Genomic DNA, 17,104 nt, shown 5'->3' with positions numbered 1-17,104 from the left:
TCCACCCTCAGACCTCTTTTAAAAATTTATTCTCGGGATGTGGGCGTCGCTGGCAAGGCCAGCATTTATTGCCCATCCCTAGTTGCCCTTGAGAAGGTGGTGGTGAGCCGCCTTCTTGAACCGCTGCAGTCCGTGTGGTGAAGGTGCTCCCACAACGCTGTTAGGGACTTCCAGGATTTTGACCCAGCGACGATGAAGGAAGGGTGATACATGTCCAAGTCAGGATGGTGTGTGACTTGCGGGGGAGCTTGGACACACGCGCCTGCCGCCCTTGTCCTTCTAGGTGGGGGAGGCCGCGGTTTGGGATTTGCCTCAACCCAAATGGCCACCACGAGCGAGGCCCAATTCCCTCTCCACCCAACATAGACTTACCTTTCCAACAGGAGATGCTGGAAATGAATCTGAAGCAGGAACTCCAAGACCAAATTGCCTTTCCCTGACCCTGCAGCATTGACGCCAGTTCCCTAACTCTGCCCTGGCTGCAATCACTTAACATAGCACTGACCGTGGATGTAACCTGGGACCTTCTAGTATGTTACTCACTTTGTCTGATACTGAGTTAGTGTTGAGGTGTACATACTCAGCCTAAAGAGTGGATATATCTCACTGAATGTAACTCACTGCACCATTTGTGAAACTCAACAGCTAACACGGTTTGCAGGCTGCACCTGTCCTTCCTGTGTTATAATGTCATCCGAGTCCCCAATAACCCAGTATTGAGTGAGGAGGAAGAACCACTGCCTTTACTAAGCTCTAAGACAACTTTGCATTCAGCAGCTCAGCTTCGATTTACAAAACCCATCTTGCAGACTGACTGACTCTTCCAGTCCAATTCTTGCTACTTAATTAATACAATGTCAAGCGTTGATTGAGGAACTGTGCATAATTGCCATACTCAAACTGATATTTAACTCACTGAAGTAAGGTGAGATCCTCAAGTTTCAGTGCAGTCCTGTTTTTGTTTGAAGCACATCCATTATACATTAAAAGAAGCAATATGAAAGCTCATCTCTTGACGCTGTTCCTTCACAGAGTGTTTACAGCTCACCGTGCATGATCATCTGTGTATCAAACCCAATAAGTTGACAGAAATGCTGCTGAACTCAAAGGGTAGTGGAAAGCTGGAACTCTTCTCCCTACACCCCCCCCCCCAAAAAAAAAAACTGGGCTCAGTCAATTGAAAATTTATGGACACTCTTAACTGGTTCTTTTTATCTCTCTCCAGCGCAATCTCTGTAACAGTTTGATTGTGTTTCCCTTACTCTGTCCTTGTATTGTATGTAAGGGCTCTGATTTATTGTGCTATTCTTTATCAATGTATCGCATAGCCCAAGCCATCGAGCAGCGCCTGGTGAAGATTGACCACTCTGCCATCCACCCACACCTGCTGGATATGAAGATCGGGCAGGGCAAGTACGAGCAAGGATTCTTCCCCAAACTCCAGTCTGATGTGCTGGCAACTGGGCCAACCAATAACAAGTGAGTATAAACTAATGCTTTAGAAAATGTCTTCCCGCCCCTGTTTGAGCAGCCTCTCCCCTCTCCCTTCGCTCCCTCCTCCGGCCTGGCAGTTTCCTTGATGGTGAGTGTTTAGCAGGCTATTCGACTGCATGGGGCATCACAACCAAGCTGAACCTATCCTTCCCAGATGTCCGTGCACTTTGAGCAGGGTCTGTTTTTTTAAATACACTGAACGAGATAATAGATACGGATAGAAACATTCCTAAACATTGTTACCACACACCAGCAGGGTTCCTTCCCTTTACACATGTATTCTCCTTGCTCGCACAGGGTGATTTTGTCCCTATTACTCAAAGCCAATTTGACCATGGTAAAAAGGACAAAATACCAGGGACATGTGCACCAATTGGTCATCGTTAGTTAAACTAAGCGATTTACCTGAAATGATGACAGTAGAATGCCTTGGTCAGACCCCATCTGGAGTACAGCATTCAGTTCTGGGCACCGCACCTCAGGAAGGATATATCTGCCTTGGAGAGGGTGCAGCACAGATTCACCACATACCAGGGGTTAAAAGGTTAAATTATGAGGACAGGTTGCATAAACTTGGCTTGTATTCCCTCGAGTAAAGAAGCTCGAGGGGTGATCTGATCGAGGTGTTTAAAATGTTAAAAGGATTTGATAGGGTAGATACAGAGAAACTGTTTCCTCCAGTGGGGCAATCCAGAACAAGGGGAAATAATCTTAAAATTAGAGCCAGGCCATTCAGGAGCGAAATCAGGAAGCACTTTTTCACACAAAGGGTAGTGGAAATCTGAAATTCTCTCCCCCAAAAAGGTTGTAGATGCTGGGACAATTGGAGCTTTCAAGACTGAGAGCGATAGATTTTTGTTAGGTAAGGGTATCAAGGGATATGGAGCAAAGGAGGGTAAATGGAGTTGAGGTACAGATCAGCCATGATCTGATTGAATGATGGAGCAGGCTCGAGGGGCTGAATGGCCTTTTCCTGTTACTATGAAGTGCTCGTGAAAGATCAGCAGAAGCTCTGAAGATTCCAAATTTATCCCAATGAGCCCCAACAAGCAGGAAAGTCCCAGGTTTGATCTCCGGCCTGAGTTGGGTTAGCTGAACAGAGTTGGATACACCCAGCAGCAGAATCTCTGCATTAGGGGAGGGGGGAGATCAGCTCAAGGTCCCAATTCTTAACTGCCGAGCCTTTATAGAAAGTGTGTAAGTGCCGACTGAGGGTAAGGTCGGGTTCGGCTATGATGCCTCTCAGTGGTCAGAGAGCCCGCCAGCACTGTCTGGACTCGTAGGTGGAGAATGACGACTTATACCAGAGTTGCTCATGGAACTGTACCCTGAGAAAGAAGTTACTGCTTTCAGCAGAGGGGAGACAAAAAGAGGGGGGATGGGAGAAAGATAGTCAACAATAATTATTCTAATCGATTTCAATAATTTGGGGTACATAAATAATGGGGTGCAGGGATACAGCACTCGCACCCAATACCCTGCTGCACTTTGCTTTTTTTTAATCGTATCTGTGCAGTTGGAGATGGCGTCTGGAAATATAAACGGTGCTTTTTTGACCTGTGATCTGCCCCCTTGCAGTTTGGGGGAGGAAGGGGGCTGGATGTTCTCCGTATAACTCCTGGCAATCTTGGAGACGTGCGCCCCTAGATTAGTGGGGGGTTTACGCATTTCACTCACTAACAATCCAATGGTGGCTTAGGGGAGGGAGCTGAGGATGGGCCGTAGGTGGAGGGGGCAATAGATAGAGCTGGTGATCCATTTTAAAGAAACCATCAGCCTGGAGGTACAAGGGACTTAACATTATGAACCAATTTATCCTTCACATTGAGCTGAAATGCCATTAACTTGCTTTCATGTTCTGGGTGACTCAATGCTAATGCATTCTTAGTGCGTCCGATGGTTCTTAATTAACCTAGCCAAACAGATGGCTAAACCCCCATAAAAATGACCTTTCGCAGCACAAGGTGTCACAGTCAAACAGTTACCCTGAGTCATTACTTTAATGTCACACGCAGTCACTGGGAATGATCAACTGTTTGTCACAGAGCTGTGCCTTTGTTTTCTAGCACCTCCCCCTCCTCTCCTGACTCTTGCTGGGGTACGACAGGCGTTCCTGGCCTCCTGCTCCTTCACCCGTGTGGGCGTTCTTCATGTGCGAGCTAAGACGTTGAGTGTCGCCTAGATATTAGGCCATGAGGGGCACATGACAGCTCAGCTGGTTCAGGCTCTCACTGGACATTCGGGTGTACTCTTTTGGGCAGGTGTCACCGGAGAGTGATTAGCAGTGGGAACCGTGCTGGATTCCCCTCCCCTCCCTCCCCCCCCACTTTTCCTGGACCAAGGGCACTGAGGCTAATTGTAGCGCCTCGGCTCGTTCCAGCTCATTCAGCCCAGACTGACGATTGAGCTGCTGTTTTCCCTTTAAGAAATCCTCCACCTAGGTAAATGCAGGGCTTGCTCTTTTGATGCCGAAGCAGTAAAACTGTCTCTTCCATATATCTTAACATCCGCAGTCGATGGGCAAATCGAGGGGCCACGGCGCAGCGGAGGAAAGACCGCCTTCGGCAACATTCCGAGCATCTGGGGCTGGATAATGACCTGAAAGAGGTACACGGTGATCCTGAACATTCTGAGTGATTGACCTTGAATGTTGATGGTACATGGTGACCCTGACCGCTCTTGGTACGCGGTGACCCTGACCGCTCTTGGTACGCGGTGACCCTGACCGTTCTCTGTACACCACGATTCTGGCCGTTCTCGGTACGTGGTGCCCCTGGCCGTTCTCGGTACGCGGTGACCCTGACCGTTCTCTGTACACCACGATTCTGGCCATTCTCGGTACGCGGTGCCCCTGGCCGTTCTCGGTACGCGGTGACCCTGACTGTTCTCTGTACACCACGATTCTGGCCGTTCTCGGTACGCGGTGCCCCTGGCCGTTCTCGGTACGCGGTGACCCTGACCGTTCTCGGTACGCGGTGACACTGACCGTTCTCTGTACACCACGATTCTGGCCGTTCTCGGTACGCGGTGCCCCTGGCCGTTCTCGGTACGCGGTGCCCCTGGCCGTTCTCGGTACGCGGTGACCCTGACCGTTCTCGGTACGCGGTGACCCTGACCGTTCTCGGTACAATGACTGTTCAGCACATGCCGATCCTGACCATTCTCGCTTTAACAGAGGAACACTGGCAAATCAGGAAGGAAGCTATAATTCTTTGAGCATTAACCGTGGATGAGTGAACAGGCCAAGGTTTTGTGCATTTTACTCCCTCCCCATTCGCTTTCATTTCTCTGAACTCGAATAGAGCCAACTTTCTCTCACCTTTCCGTTTACTAAAAAGAAACAGCCTGCATTTGTTTGAAACCTTCTGCATCTGCAGCTCAAAATGTTCAAAGTAAAAATAAATACGACCTGTGTGTGAGGGGAGTAGCAATTTTTCTACACGCAGCTAAGATGTCGCTGTGCATGCAGGGAGAACTTTGAATCGCTTTAGAGCTTTCAAAAAAATAAACCAGATACGACTCAAAAGCTCAGATTGGATCAGATTAGCATAGTTGGCTCGAAATCCCGGAAATTTGGGAGCACCAGCCTCTTGTGGCCGGAATTTACGCCTCTAATTTAAGCCAATTGCATCTCCATCCTTTGGGCTATAAGGAAAGAGCAAGGGAGTGAGACTAATTGGATAGCATAGGCACAATGTACATCCCATGGTCGAAGAGCCCATTAGGGCTAACTCTCTAGTGCTGACGCAGGGAGAAAAGCCATTCGGAGGCGAAAGGCCGACTGAGCTATGCAAGTGTCGGCATCTTCGGGAGAAGGGGGGAAACTGGAGGCAGAATGAAAAGCTTTGGCAATTAAGCTTTAGTGGTGACCAACGTCCGCTAAGCAGCTTACTGCAGTGGTTAATGTATTATTTGTGACTCCCATCCCTTTCTTGGCAGTGAGTTTCTGAATTGTATTGCTTGATAATGAAGGTTTGATTTTGAATTTGGATTGGCCGTAATAGATAATCACATTCAACCACAGCTGCCAAGTATTACCAAAATCAGCACTGCGGTTAAATTATTATTGTTTTAAGGGGAAGTTTTTCCAGCTCTACTCACTGATAGCATTCAGAGATTTTCTGTATTGTATTTGTCTGCAGAATGTGACCTTTCTTAATTACTTTCTAGCCTTTTAACCTCCACTCTTCCTGTGGTAAAATATCAGGGTCAGGCCATTTCTATTGAGCTCCTGTGAAAATATCTGAAAGTTCTAGGTTTTCTTTGTGTAATTTATCTCGGAAGGGTATCTCTCCCAGTGAGAGAAAGAGACAGAAAGTGTGAGCGTGACCTCGGACTGTGCCTCCTTTTGTGCTGGCTGCAAAGGAAACGAGCCATCACCCAGGGAGGACATTCCCATCCAGTTTCCTCTCCGCCAATAAATTGGCAAACTCACTCAGAGAGACCTAGCCTACAGGATGGCTGTACTGAGACATGCCACACTGGTTCATTAGTGGGGGCTCTTCTGAAGTTGGGACTGAGTCACACAGCTGAGGCAGAGACCAGACTCCTCCACTCTCTCACCCGTGGAACTGTACTCCAGAAAGAGTCAGCTCCAATTATGGGAAACTGGACAGAGCAGGATGGTGAACCTGCACCCTTACTCCCACCCAGCGGAGCTGCTGGCAATTAGTTTTTTTTTTTAAAAAGCCATACCCAGGAGAGGTGAGGCTACGGTTTCAGTGTTGAGGCCTGGTCCTGATCCGAGATCGGAAAAAAACACTGTGTCAGCACTGTTTTATCAGTCGCTCCTCATCTCCGCTGAAGGCGGAGACTCTCGTACTGGAGTATGGTTTCATGGGCTGCCGGCAGCATTTCAGGATCTCACCATTCTTGACATGCGAGCCTAGACACAGAATGTCAACGGGCTCGCTTACGATGGAAGGTATCAGAGCTGAGGCTGATGCTGTCTTCTCAAACGTGCACTTTCCAGCAGGAGTTACTGGGTAGAAATCAGAAATGAGAACCTTTTGGCTGATTTTTTTTTTTCCCTCCTGTCCCTAGTACAGAGGCACTGACCTCAACTATAGCAACTCCACTCCTGCTTCCTGCTGGGATCAGCTGACGTGGTCTAGTGCTCGATCATCACATCTCCCCAGTATTAACCAGAACACTGCTAGATATTTGCGTCATCTTTGTGATTTAATTTTGTAAATTCGCCGTAAATAAATTTAACACTCGCGAAATAATGGTGGATGCTGGAAACGCTCAGCAGGTCAGGCAGTATCTGTGGAGAGAGGAACAGAGTTAACGGGGGCAATTTTAACCTAAAACTGATGGGATTGGGTGCAATGCTGGTTTTACACCACTCACAATTCTACTCCCCATTGAAGTCAATGGAGAGTAATATTGGACGCGGTGTAAAACCAGCCTTCCACCTGATCCTGTGCGTTTCCTGTCCAGTGAATTAGGTTAAAATTGCCCCCCCAACGTTCCAGGTCGATGACCTTCCATCAGAATAAATCTACCGGGATTAGAAACTTTCGTTATCGTTTATGGTTATTTGCGATTGATTTCTTTTTTTGTTTTTGCTTTTGTTGTTCGTGCTTTTTACTTTCTCGTTCTCTCCTTTCTCCCGTGCATGCTCGTTTTGCGTTCTGTCCCTTTCGGGGGTCTCACCACCGGTCGCCTTTAGCCAGCGGAGGGGCTCCTGCTCCAACACAACTCTATGGCATTCTGGGAGTGGGACCAGGGTCCGCCCCCTCCTGTACGACCTCCCAAAAAATCCTTCTCCGAGTGCTCGCTGGTATGTTGTGCTGCAATTCTGTGTAAGGGAGCGCAGTGAGAGGCTCTAATGTTTCACAGCTTTGAATCACGAGATCCGTCTGTTTGGTTCACTGAAGTAGGGTTTGTACTTACAGGACTAAACTGAAACGATTTCTCCAGCACCCCCTTCCTAGTAGACTACATGTCAAAAAAGATTGACCCCCAAAGCCTATTTTTTGTGTCCATCGAAGTGAGGGCAATTAGTGTTGGGGAATGGAAACATTTTCTAACACTCTCTGACCCGGTATACATGGGAACATTAGGAACAGGAGTAGGCCATTCAGCCCCTCGAGCCTGCTCCGCCATTCAGTTAGATCATGGCTGATCTGTACCTCAACTCCATTTTCCCACCTTTGCACCATATCCCTTGATACCCTTACCTAACAAAAATCTATCGATCTCAGTCTTGAAAGCTCCAATTGTCCCCCAGCATCCATAGCCTTTTGGAGCAGAGAATTCCAGATTTCCACTACCCTTTGTGTGAAAAAATGCTTCCTGATTTCACTCCTGAATGCCCTAGCTCTAATTCTAAGATTATTTACCCCTCGATCTTGATTCCCCCGCCAGAGGAAATAGTTTCTCTGCATCTACCCTATCGAATTCCTTTAATATTTTAAACACCATGATCAAATCACCCCTCAATCTACTATACTCCAGGGAATACAAGCCAAGTTTATGTAACCTGTCCTCATAATTTAACCCTCTAAGTCCTGGTGTCATTCTAGTGTTAATTGCAGAGTGAAGCTCCCTCTACTCTGTCCCACAATGTGCCTCAACCCCAAGCTCAGAAAAGCTCCCTGTGATCAAACTAGTATTTCTATTCCCACACTGGCCATCTCTCGGACTCTGGGAGATGTTGCCAATTTAGCGGCTTTTGCTGCTGAATGGCCAGCGATTTTGTGCAATGGGCGTCATGCCCTCTTGGAGCTGGCTAGGAACCTGCCCAAACTCATTTCATGTAGGAAACAGCCAGAGTCGTCTCATATCCCATCTGTTCCAAGAGGCATCCTTTATTAATCTCTACAGAAGAGGCTGGTCACGCGTGCATGAACCTTTGGGCTTTCTTGGACTTGGCAGTGACTCTAGTTTCCCATTCACCACACTCTAATCTGCATCTACCTTACTCCAACTCCCCGAGCCTTGTTCTGAAGATTGCTCACCCCTCACCCCTGTAACCTACCTGCAGTATTTACCCACTCAGACCCTTCTCATTACAAAACTAATTTGCGCGTGTTGCAAAGTTGCACTTGAACTTTGACCCCCTACTGTTTGACCAAATGATGCTATGATTTTGTTACAGGTTTACGAGGAATTTCATCTGTTCCATTTTGATACTTTTATCCCGCAAAGAGGAGTGACTCAGCACCGAATGAAACCTGTTAGAATGCAGTGACAGAAACAGGAAAAATCCATTTGTCATACAGGAAGGGTCTAGTTCTGTGGGGAGATGAAGGGATAGAAGAGGTCACTGAAAACATTACCTATTTAAAAATATTAGGTCTGCAGGTAGTCATTAGCTGGTGGGCTAGAGATTATTATCTTAAGGACTGAATCCCTCCAATCAGCTTTCCGCCCCTGCCACAGTACTGAAATGGTCCTTATCAAAGTCACAAATGACATCCTCTGTGACTGTGACGATGGTAAACTATCCCTCCTCATCCTTCTCGACCTGTCTGCAGCCTTTGACACTGTTGACCACACCCTCCTCCTCCACCGCCTCTCCTCCATCGTCCAGCTGGGCGGGGCTCCCCTCTCCTGGTTCCATTCTTATCTATCCAGTCGTAGCCAGAGAATCACCTGCAATGACTTCTCTTCCCGCTCCTGCACCGTTACCTCTGGAGTCCCCCAAGGATCTATCCTTGGTCCCCTCCTATTTCTCAACCACATGCTGCCATTCGGCGACATCATCTGAAAACACATCAGATTCCACGTGTACACTAATGACACCCAGTTCTACCTCACCACCACTCTCTCGGCCCTTCCACTGTCTCTGATCTGTCTCATTGCCTGTCCAACATCCAGTACTGGATGAGCAAAAATTTCCTCCAACTAAATATTGGGAAGACCGTCTTTGGTCCCCGCTGTAAACTCTGTTCCCTTGCCCCCAACTGCATCCCTCTCGCTGACTAGTGTCTGAGGCTGAACCAGACTGTTCGTAACCTTGGCATCCTGAGATGAGCTTCCGCCACATATCTGCTCCATCACCAAGACCATCTACTTCCACCTCCGAAACATTGCCTGTCTCCGCCCCTGCCTCAGCTCATCTGCTACTGAAACCCCCATCCATACCTTTGTTACCTCTAGACTTGACTATTCCTATGCTCTTCTGGCCTCCCATCCTCCACCCTCCATAAACTTCAGCTCGCCCAATACTCTGCTGCCCGTATCCCAACTCGCACCAAGTCCCATTCACCCATCCATCCCTGTGCTCGCTGACCTACATTGGCTCCAGATCCGGGAACGCCTCGATTTTAAAATTCTCATCCTTGTTTTCAAATCCCTCCATGGCCTCGCCCCTCCTCTTCTCTGTAACCTCCTCCAGCCCTAAAACCTTCTGAGATCTCTGCGTCCTCCAATTCTTGCCTCTTGCACATCCCTGATTTTAATCACTCCACCATTGACGGCCGTGCCTTCAGCTGTCTGGGCCCTAATCTCTGGAATTCCCTCCCTAAACCTCTCTACCTCTCTCTCCTCCTTAAAGACGCTCCTTAAAACCTACCTATTTGAATAAGCTTTTGGTCACCTGTCCCAATGTCTCTTTATGTGGCTCGGTGTCAAATTTTGTTTGATAATCGCTCCTGTGAAGCGCCTTGGGACGTTTTACTATGTTAAAGGCGCTATATAAACGCAAGTTGTTGCTATTCAGCTATTAATGCCTACCTAGCTCCAACCCCATTTTCTCCTCCTCACCGCCCCATTTTCTCTTCTCCAACCCTTTTTTGTTCCTCTGCCTCTCCCTCCTTCCTCTCCTCTCCTGCCAACCATTCCCCATTTTCTCCCCTCTCCTCCTGAAGTTGTTGATTCCTTTGCTGGGATACGGTTTCATAGTCACCCTCTGCCCTTGCTCAAGTGGTCTATTCACATGTGAGCCTTGACTGTGTGTTCTGGCAGGCTATTTGACCCTGGAGGGCAACACACCTGCGCTGGACCCTATCACCAGCACACACACACTTGCTGGATATTGGAAACCCTGGCTGACTTTCCCCTCAGCACAGTATTCCTGAGCCCTATTGTAGTCCCATTTATCACTGCCCCATGAGGGATGAGAAAAGGCTTTCCATCCATTAAAGCCCAACTGGCACAGTAACTCTCCCATTGTAGCCCATCCCTCTGGTACATTAACTCATGACGTCTAATTGTGCCTTCAATAATCCCAGTGTTTTTGCTTCCATTCCCTCGCTTGGTAGATTATTGCTAGCATTTGTCACTCTTTGCCTAACAAAGTTAATAAAAATATCTATTAAAATTTACTTTTCACTGATTCCTATTTCTGGCCGCTTATCTTATTTTCTTGGCATACTTTAAAACAACAATGGGAGTGGGGAAGTACTTCATGCACTTGTCATGTTCCCTTAAACCCTGTAAATATTCAACCAGCTTTCCACCCACAACCCACACAACTGAAGGCAGAGCACACTTTTTAGTATTAATACAGCAGTTATATTGCACTTAAAAAATTCATTTGTCTCATTGACAGTAATTATTTAATCAAAATTGCAATTTACAGTGCCATTTGCAAGTGCTTTTTGTTTGGTTTTCCTGGCCATTTTTCTCCATCAGACTCTCTGTTGGGTCCTGGGTCTACAGGCACTGGCAGTCTCCCAGTACATTGTCCAAGTGGCCATTTCAAGAAGATAAGCACTGACGGTGAATGTCAGAAGGAAAGAAAAACTTGCATTTAAATAGCGCCTTTCACGACCTCAGGACGTCCCAAAGCGCTTCACAGCCACTAAAAGACTTTTGAAGTGTGATCACTGTTGTAATGTAGGAAACGTGGCAACCACTTTGCGCACAGCAAGATCCCACAAACAGTAATGAAATAAATAACCAAGTCATGTGTTTTTGGTATTGGCTGAGGGATAAATGTTAGCCAGGACACCAGGGAGAACTCCCCTGATCATCTTCGAAATAGTGCCCTGAAATTTTTTATGCCCACCAGAGAGGGCAGATTTGGTTTAACGTCTCATCTGAAAGACGGCACCTCCGACAGTGCAGCACTCCCTCAGTACTGCACTGAAGTGTCAGCCTAGATTATATGCTCAAGTCTCTGGAGTGTGGCTTGAACCAATGACCTTCTGACTCAGAGGTGGGAGTGCTACCACTGAGTCATGGCTGACACTTGTTGCCATTGATAGGTTATTTGGTCATGGGGGGCATTGCAGCTGAGAGCCCAATCCTTTTCTTCACCCAGCTTCCACTCACTGGCATTGTCCAAAGGGGTGATCTAATTTAGGAGGCCAATGGCCAATTTACCCAACTGCTGCCTCTCTTGAGATCAGCTAATTCAGCACAGACTAAACTTTGAGGGAGTTTTGATAGGGTCGATTGGGAAACTGTTTCCATTGGCAGGATGTCGGTAACCAGAGGACACAAGAAACCCAGGGGGGAGATGAGGAGCGTTTGATTTATGCAGTGAGTTGTTATGATCTGGAATGCACTGCCTGAAAGGGTGATGGAAGCAGATTCAAAAGTAACTTTCAAAAGGGAATTGGATATATACTTAAAAAGGAAAAATTTGCAGGGCTATGGAAAAGTCCAAGGGAATGGGACCAATTGGATAGCTCTTTCAAAGAGCCAGCACAGGCAAGATGGGCTGAATGGCCTCCTTCTGCGCTGTATGATTTTACAGTCACGTAATCTCCTGGATGAGGCAAAAAAGCAAAGAAAAAACTTTAGGCCAATTTAGGAGAAAAAAACTCTGGGAAAATCCACTTCGACCTCTGTAGGTGAGTTGGACAATCCTTAGTACTAGACGGGATAGTGCTGTCCCCAGCAGCACATCAGGTACTGACTCTTGCTGGATTTCTGTTTCATTTATTGACGGGGGCGGGGGGGAAGATTTACAACTTCAGAAGGAAACCCTGGCCTGTATGAATTGGTAGAAGCCTGAGTAGTGATTGATTGGGAGCAGGGACCCAGGCAGCTTTCGCCCTGCGAGGTGCGAGACACTGAGGCAAATTCTAACTGCCCAGTTATGCTGTTCGACCACGGAGGGCATCGTAACCGAGCCCAATCCTGTTTTCTCTTTTTTTTTTGCCTCCTCCAGGAGATTATGTGACTGTAGAAACATACAGCACAAAAGGGGGCCATTCGGCCCATCGTGTGCCAGCTCTTTGAAAGAGCTGTCCAATTGGTCCCACTCCCCTGATCTTTCCCAACTGCTTCCCAAACTGAGATCAGCTCACTCAGCACAGATCACGTATTCTTTTGGTCAGTATTTCTTAGCACTACAGCATACAGTGTCTGTACCCACAAGGCTATCTGACGAGTTAAGCAGTGACCCCCCTCACCACTGCACAGTACAATGGACCCGATAATCGTGAATGCATTGTGCCTGAATTTCCAAGTCCCGCTGCTAGTGGACAAAGCTCCTCAAGGCAAAGCAAACTTGTAAAAATCGTCCCTCAAATCGGCACATGGTGAATGAAAACGGGATTGAGCTCGGTCACGATGCCCTCCATGGTCGAACAGCATAACTGGGCTCTCTCACACGCGAAGAATGCGCTCTCGGCTGAGATACAAGATGGCTGTCGGTGCTAATGGAACAGTGTCTGAGCGAAGGTTAGCGCACTCGGGGGAGGGAGGGAGATAGACGAGCATTGTTTCCTGCATCCTGTCTAATCACCAAATACACTGATAGTCGATACCAGAATTGGAGCTCCCACTGTGCTGCATTTTTTTTCCCATTTTAATTTAATAGCTGCACAGCATCAGAGTAGAACTTTGAAAACCCAGGTCCTATGATTCCCAAAGTCAGTTAGTTTATAATATCATCTGAATCCTTTAGCTGATTCTAAATGCTGTATCCTTCTCCGGTCCCTGAAGGCTTTTCTTATATACATACTGTGTTTTAAATGTCATTGCTCATTTATTCATGAGTAATCGCACCGAAGTACGTGAGCTCTGTTTTTCCACTCGCCCATTTTCTCCACTCTGCTGAAGCCCTTGATTCCTGGACATTGTTTTGTTGACATCATTTTCCCTTTGGCATTCAAGGGTGAGTCTGAATCCCAATTGTGTGTGTACACACATACTCTCTCTCACCCTTGCACATCCACACACGCTCACACACTCATGCGCGCTCGCACACGCGGCTCACACTCACATGCTCAGACACATGCACCTTCAGCTGGGGTCAATCGTAGTGATCAGGTGCAGGAATCCTGGCCGATTTTTCCCTCCCTAGCTCAGGGGCGTTGAGGTCAATTGTAGCTTCCTTGCTGCTGCCACGGCTGCAAACACCAAACTCAGCACAGGCCTGGGATCTTCCTGGCCTCTCTGTGGATCGGCCGTTTAAACCAGCGAATAGCTGAGCCACAAAGGGCCTTGCTGTGAAGTCTCACCATCATGTTGGTCTGAGCCGTTTGCCAATGGTGAGGTCAGTAAACATAGGAGGAGGAGTAGGCCATTCAGCCCTTCGAGCCTGCTCCGCCATTCAATTAGATCATGTCTGATCTGTACCTCACTCCATTTACCTGCCTTAGCTCCATATCCTTACCTAGCAAAAATCTATCGATCTCAGTCTTGAAAGCTCCAATTGACCCCCAGCATCCACAGCCTTTTGGGAGAGAGAATTACAGATTTCTACTACTCTTCGTGTGAAAAAGTGCTTCCTGATTTCACTGCTAGATGGCCCAGCTCTAATTTTAAATTTATGTCCCCTTGTTCTGGATTCCCTCACCAGAGGAAATAGTTTCTCTGCATCTACCCTATCAAATTCCTTTATCATTTTAAACACTTCAATTTGATCGCCCCTCAATCTTCTAAACTCAAGGGAATACAAATCAAGTTTAAGCAACCTGTCCTCGTAATTTAACCCTTTAAGCCCCGGTATTATTTCTGGTGAATCTGCGCTGTACCCCGGTCCAAGGCCAAATGAACAAGTGTTAGATATGAGCGCGGTGTTTCACAAACTGAGCTGCTGTAGCTCACTGTGAGCCATTCGATACGTTAACCTACTTTTTCAAACATTTATTAGGCTCTCTGAGTAGGAGTACGGGCTCAAGTATCGGCGCTTGAATTGTGAACGATATTCTTTCGAGAGCTGAGACCATTGGTGTGCTTTACAAATTGAGGCAGATGAAAAGCATGTCTCTGAAGGATATACTGTGCCCCCTTTGTTCCGGATTCCCCCCCAGCAGAGGAAACAATTTCTATCCACCCTATCGAATCCTTTAAATCATTTCAAACGCCTCAATTAGATCACACCTCAACCTTCTAAACTCGAGGGAGTGTCACACAATGTAGAATATTTGTGTGAATGAGGTAGTGAAGCTTCCTTTGCACATTAAGTATAGAAAGATAATAGAAAATCTAGCAGTGCTGAGGAAACCTGTTTTTTAAAATTTCTGTATTTAGTCGCCTCCTTCCACTCTCCACATGGTCATCTTGCACCATCTCCGGCCTCGCTGACCTCTTCCCACAGCACTCGATGTTGTCTGAGGTCTCCCTACCTCCAGGGTTTTCCTCCATCTCCTGGGATCAATGGCCCTTGCTCCAGTCAGCACCCGGACTCTTAACATGACCGACAATTGGTAGCTCACTGTGGGGAAACTGCAGGCTCTCTTGTCCTCCCAATATGGTGTCAGCCGGGGCGCACTCACCTCTGAGTCAGAAGGTTGTGGGTTCGGGCCCCACTCCAGAGACTTGAGCACAAAATCTAGGCCGACACTCCAGTGCAGTACTGAGGGAGTGCTGCATTGTCGAGGTGCTATCTTTCGAATGAAACGTTAAACCGAGGCCCCCATCTGCCTTCTAAGGTGGGTGTAAAAAATCCCACAACACTATTCAAAGAAGAGCAGAGGAGTCCTCCCCAGTGTCCTGGTCAATATTTATCCCTCAACATCACTAAAACAGATTATCTAGTCATTATCTCATTGTTGTTTGTGTAACCTTGCTGTGTGCAAATTGGCTGATGCATTTTCTATGTTACAACAGTGACTACACTTCAAAAGAACTTCATTGGCCTTAAAGCATTTTGGAATGCCCTGAGGTTGTGAAAGGTGCTCAATAGATGGAAGTTCTTTCTTTTTCTCCTCTTAAATGTTTGGATGTTTTTGCCAGTGGGGAGGGACGCTGAATGTGATTACACAGTGACATGAGACACATAGAGAATACCGTTTCCTTTAGGTTGTGGATATTGCCCTTCAGAAGGATTCACAGACTGGAGTGGGAGTGGGAGTGGGAATGGGGGGGGGTGGTGGGGGTTGTATTGCTGTCGAGGTGCCAGGGTATTGGAGATGCAGGACTTCTGAACATCGCTGTCCGTGTTTCGCCCTGTTGTGTGTCGCTAATCCTGATGGAAGCCGAAGTTACCTTCTGCTGTGGTGATCTGGGTCTGAGGTGCATGGGTAGAGCTGGTGAGGAGCGCCACTGGTGATTGAAACGCCTCCGAGTCTCGAGGGAAAAGGAAGAGCGTGTAGCTTTTGAGAAACGAGGAAGGAAGATTCGGAGGAGCACTGAGCGTTGTAGTGTCCTTGAAATAGGAGCAGGGAAGTTTTTAATGGGGAGTAAGAGAGTTTGGAGGGTCGAGGTGAGCGAGAAATAACAAGTCCAAGAGTGTGAGAAAGTCAGTACAGGGGCCTCCCCAGATATGGGAGCGATATTCAAGGCCTGGACCGAGTTGGATCAACCAGTAATTTGCACGTTAAGAAAAATCTAATCACACTGCCCTCCTCCCACCACATAAAAGTCTTGTTTGACGGCTTTGCATTCTGATACACGGGATGATTTCACGGAAGTCTGGCAGACATTTGGAAGGAGTGGCCTTAAACATATTTGCTCTCGTTAACAGAAATACATCCAGGAAGCCCGGAGTTTAGGAAAAAGCCTACGGCAACCCAAACTCTCGGACCTGTCACCCGCTGTCATTGCACAAACTAACTGGAAGTTTGTAGAAGGCCTGCTCAAAGAATGTCGCATCAAGGTAAGTCTTTTGTTTTTTCAATTATACATGGGCAACGATCAGAGAACAGATTTAGGGCAGTCGAATGAGTCAGTATATTCTCCCTCTCCCCCTTCCCCAGTCCCGTGTGGTCCTGAGGTTTAATTTCGGATCTCAGCTGGGCTGATGGCTTCAGTTGGTGTCAGCGCCCTTGGGCTAGAGATGCGGATGAGTTTCATCAGCCAGGGTCCTGCTCCTGACCCCTGCTGAACCTTCAGTGCTGCACTAGAGTGTCAGCGAAGATTATGAGCCCAAGTTCTGAAGTTGGGCTTGAACCCACAATCTTAAGGCTCTGAGACAAAAGTGCATTCAGCTGAGCCAAGCTGACAGCTGAGAGTTGCTGGATAGCCAACAGGAGTGGGAACCTGGAATTGGAGGCAACGTATTGACATAGGTCGGGAATTGGTTAGGAGGAAGGAGACAGAGAGTAGAGATAATGTGTACATACTCCAATTGACAGGATGTGACTAGTGGTGTCCCCCAGGGATCTGTACTGGGTCCTCAGCTTTTCACTAAATGATGAGAAGCCAGGAACTGTGGATGAGCAGAGAGATTTAGAGGTCCATGTACAGAAATCACTAAAATCTAGTGGACAGGTACAAAAAAATAATTAAATAGGCCAATGGAATGTTGGCCTTTATC

General features: G+C 47.4%; 1 protein-coding gene across 5 annotated transcripts in view; it reads left to right on the top strand.

Moving 5' to 3' along the window:
- Positions 1-17,104, top strand: part of LOC137334860 (DENN domain-containing protein 5B-like) — a 246,399-nt gene that overhangs the window by 186,421 nt on the left and 42,874 nt on the right. For 2 of the 5 annotated variants that reach the window (XM_067999892.1, XM_067999891.1), the window contains 4 exons: positions 1,329-1,479; positions 4,008-4,101; positions 7,169-7,279; positions 16,313-16,444. In XM_067999892.1, the coding sequence (XP_067855993.1) occupies positions 1,329-1,479; positions 4,008-4,101; positions 7,169-7,279; positions 16,313-16,444 (488 nt within the window). Of the gene's footprint in view, positions 1-1,328; positions 1,480-4,007; positions 4,102-7,168; positions 7,280-8,599; positions 10,800-16,312; positions 16,445-17,104 lie in introns of those variants that run through there. The other 3 variants (XM_067999894.1, XM_067999893.1, XM_067999896.1) reach the window with 2 other exon arrangements.

The sequence above is a fragment of the Heptranchias perlo genome, chromosome 18 (assembly GCF_035084215.1).
Source record: "Heptranchias perlo isolate sHepPer1 chromosome 18, sHepPer1.hap1, whole genome shotgun sequence".
Classification (NCBI taxonomy): Eukaryota; Metazoa; Chordata; class Chondrichthyes; order Hexanchiformes; family Hexanchidae; genus Heptranchias; species Heptranchias perlo.
This window is presented reverse-complemented; position numbering and strand designations above follow the sequence as displayed.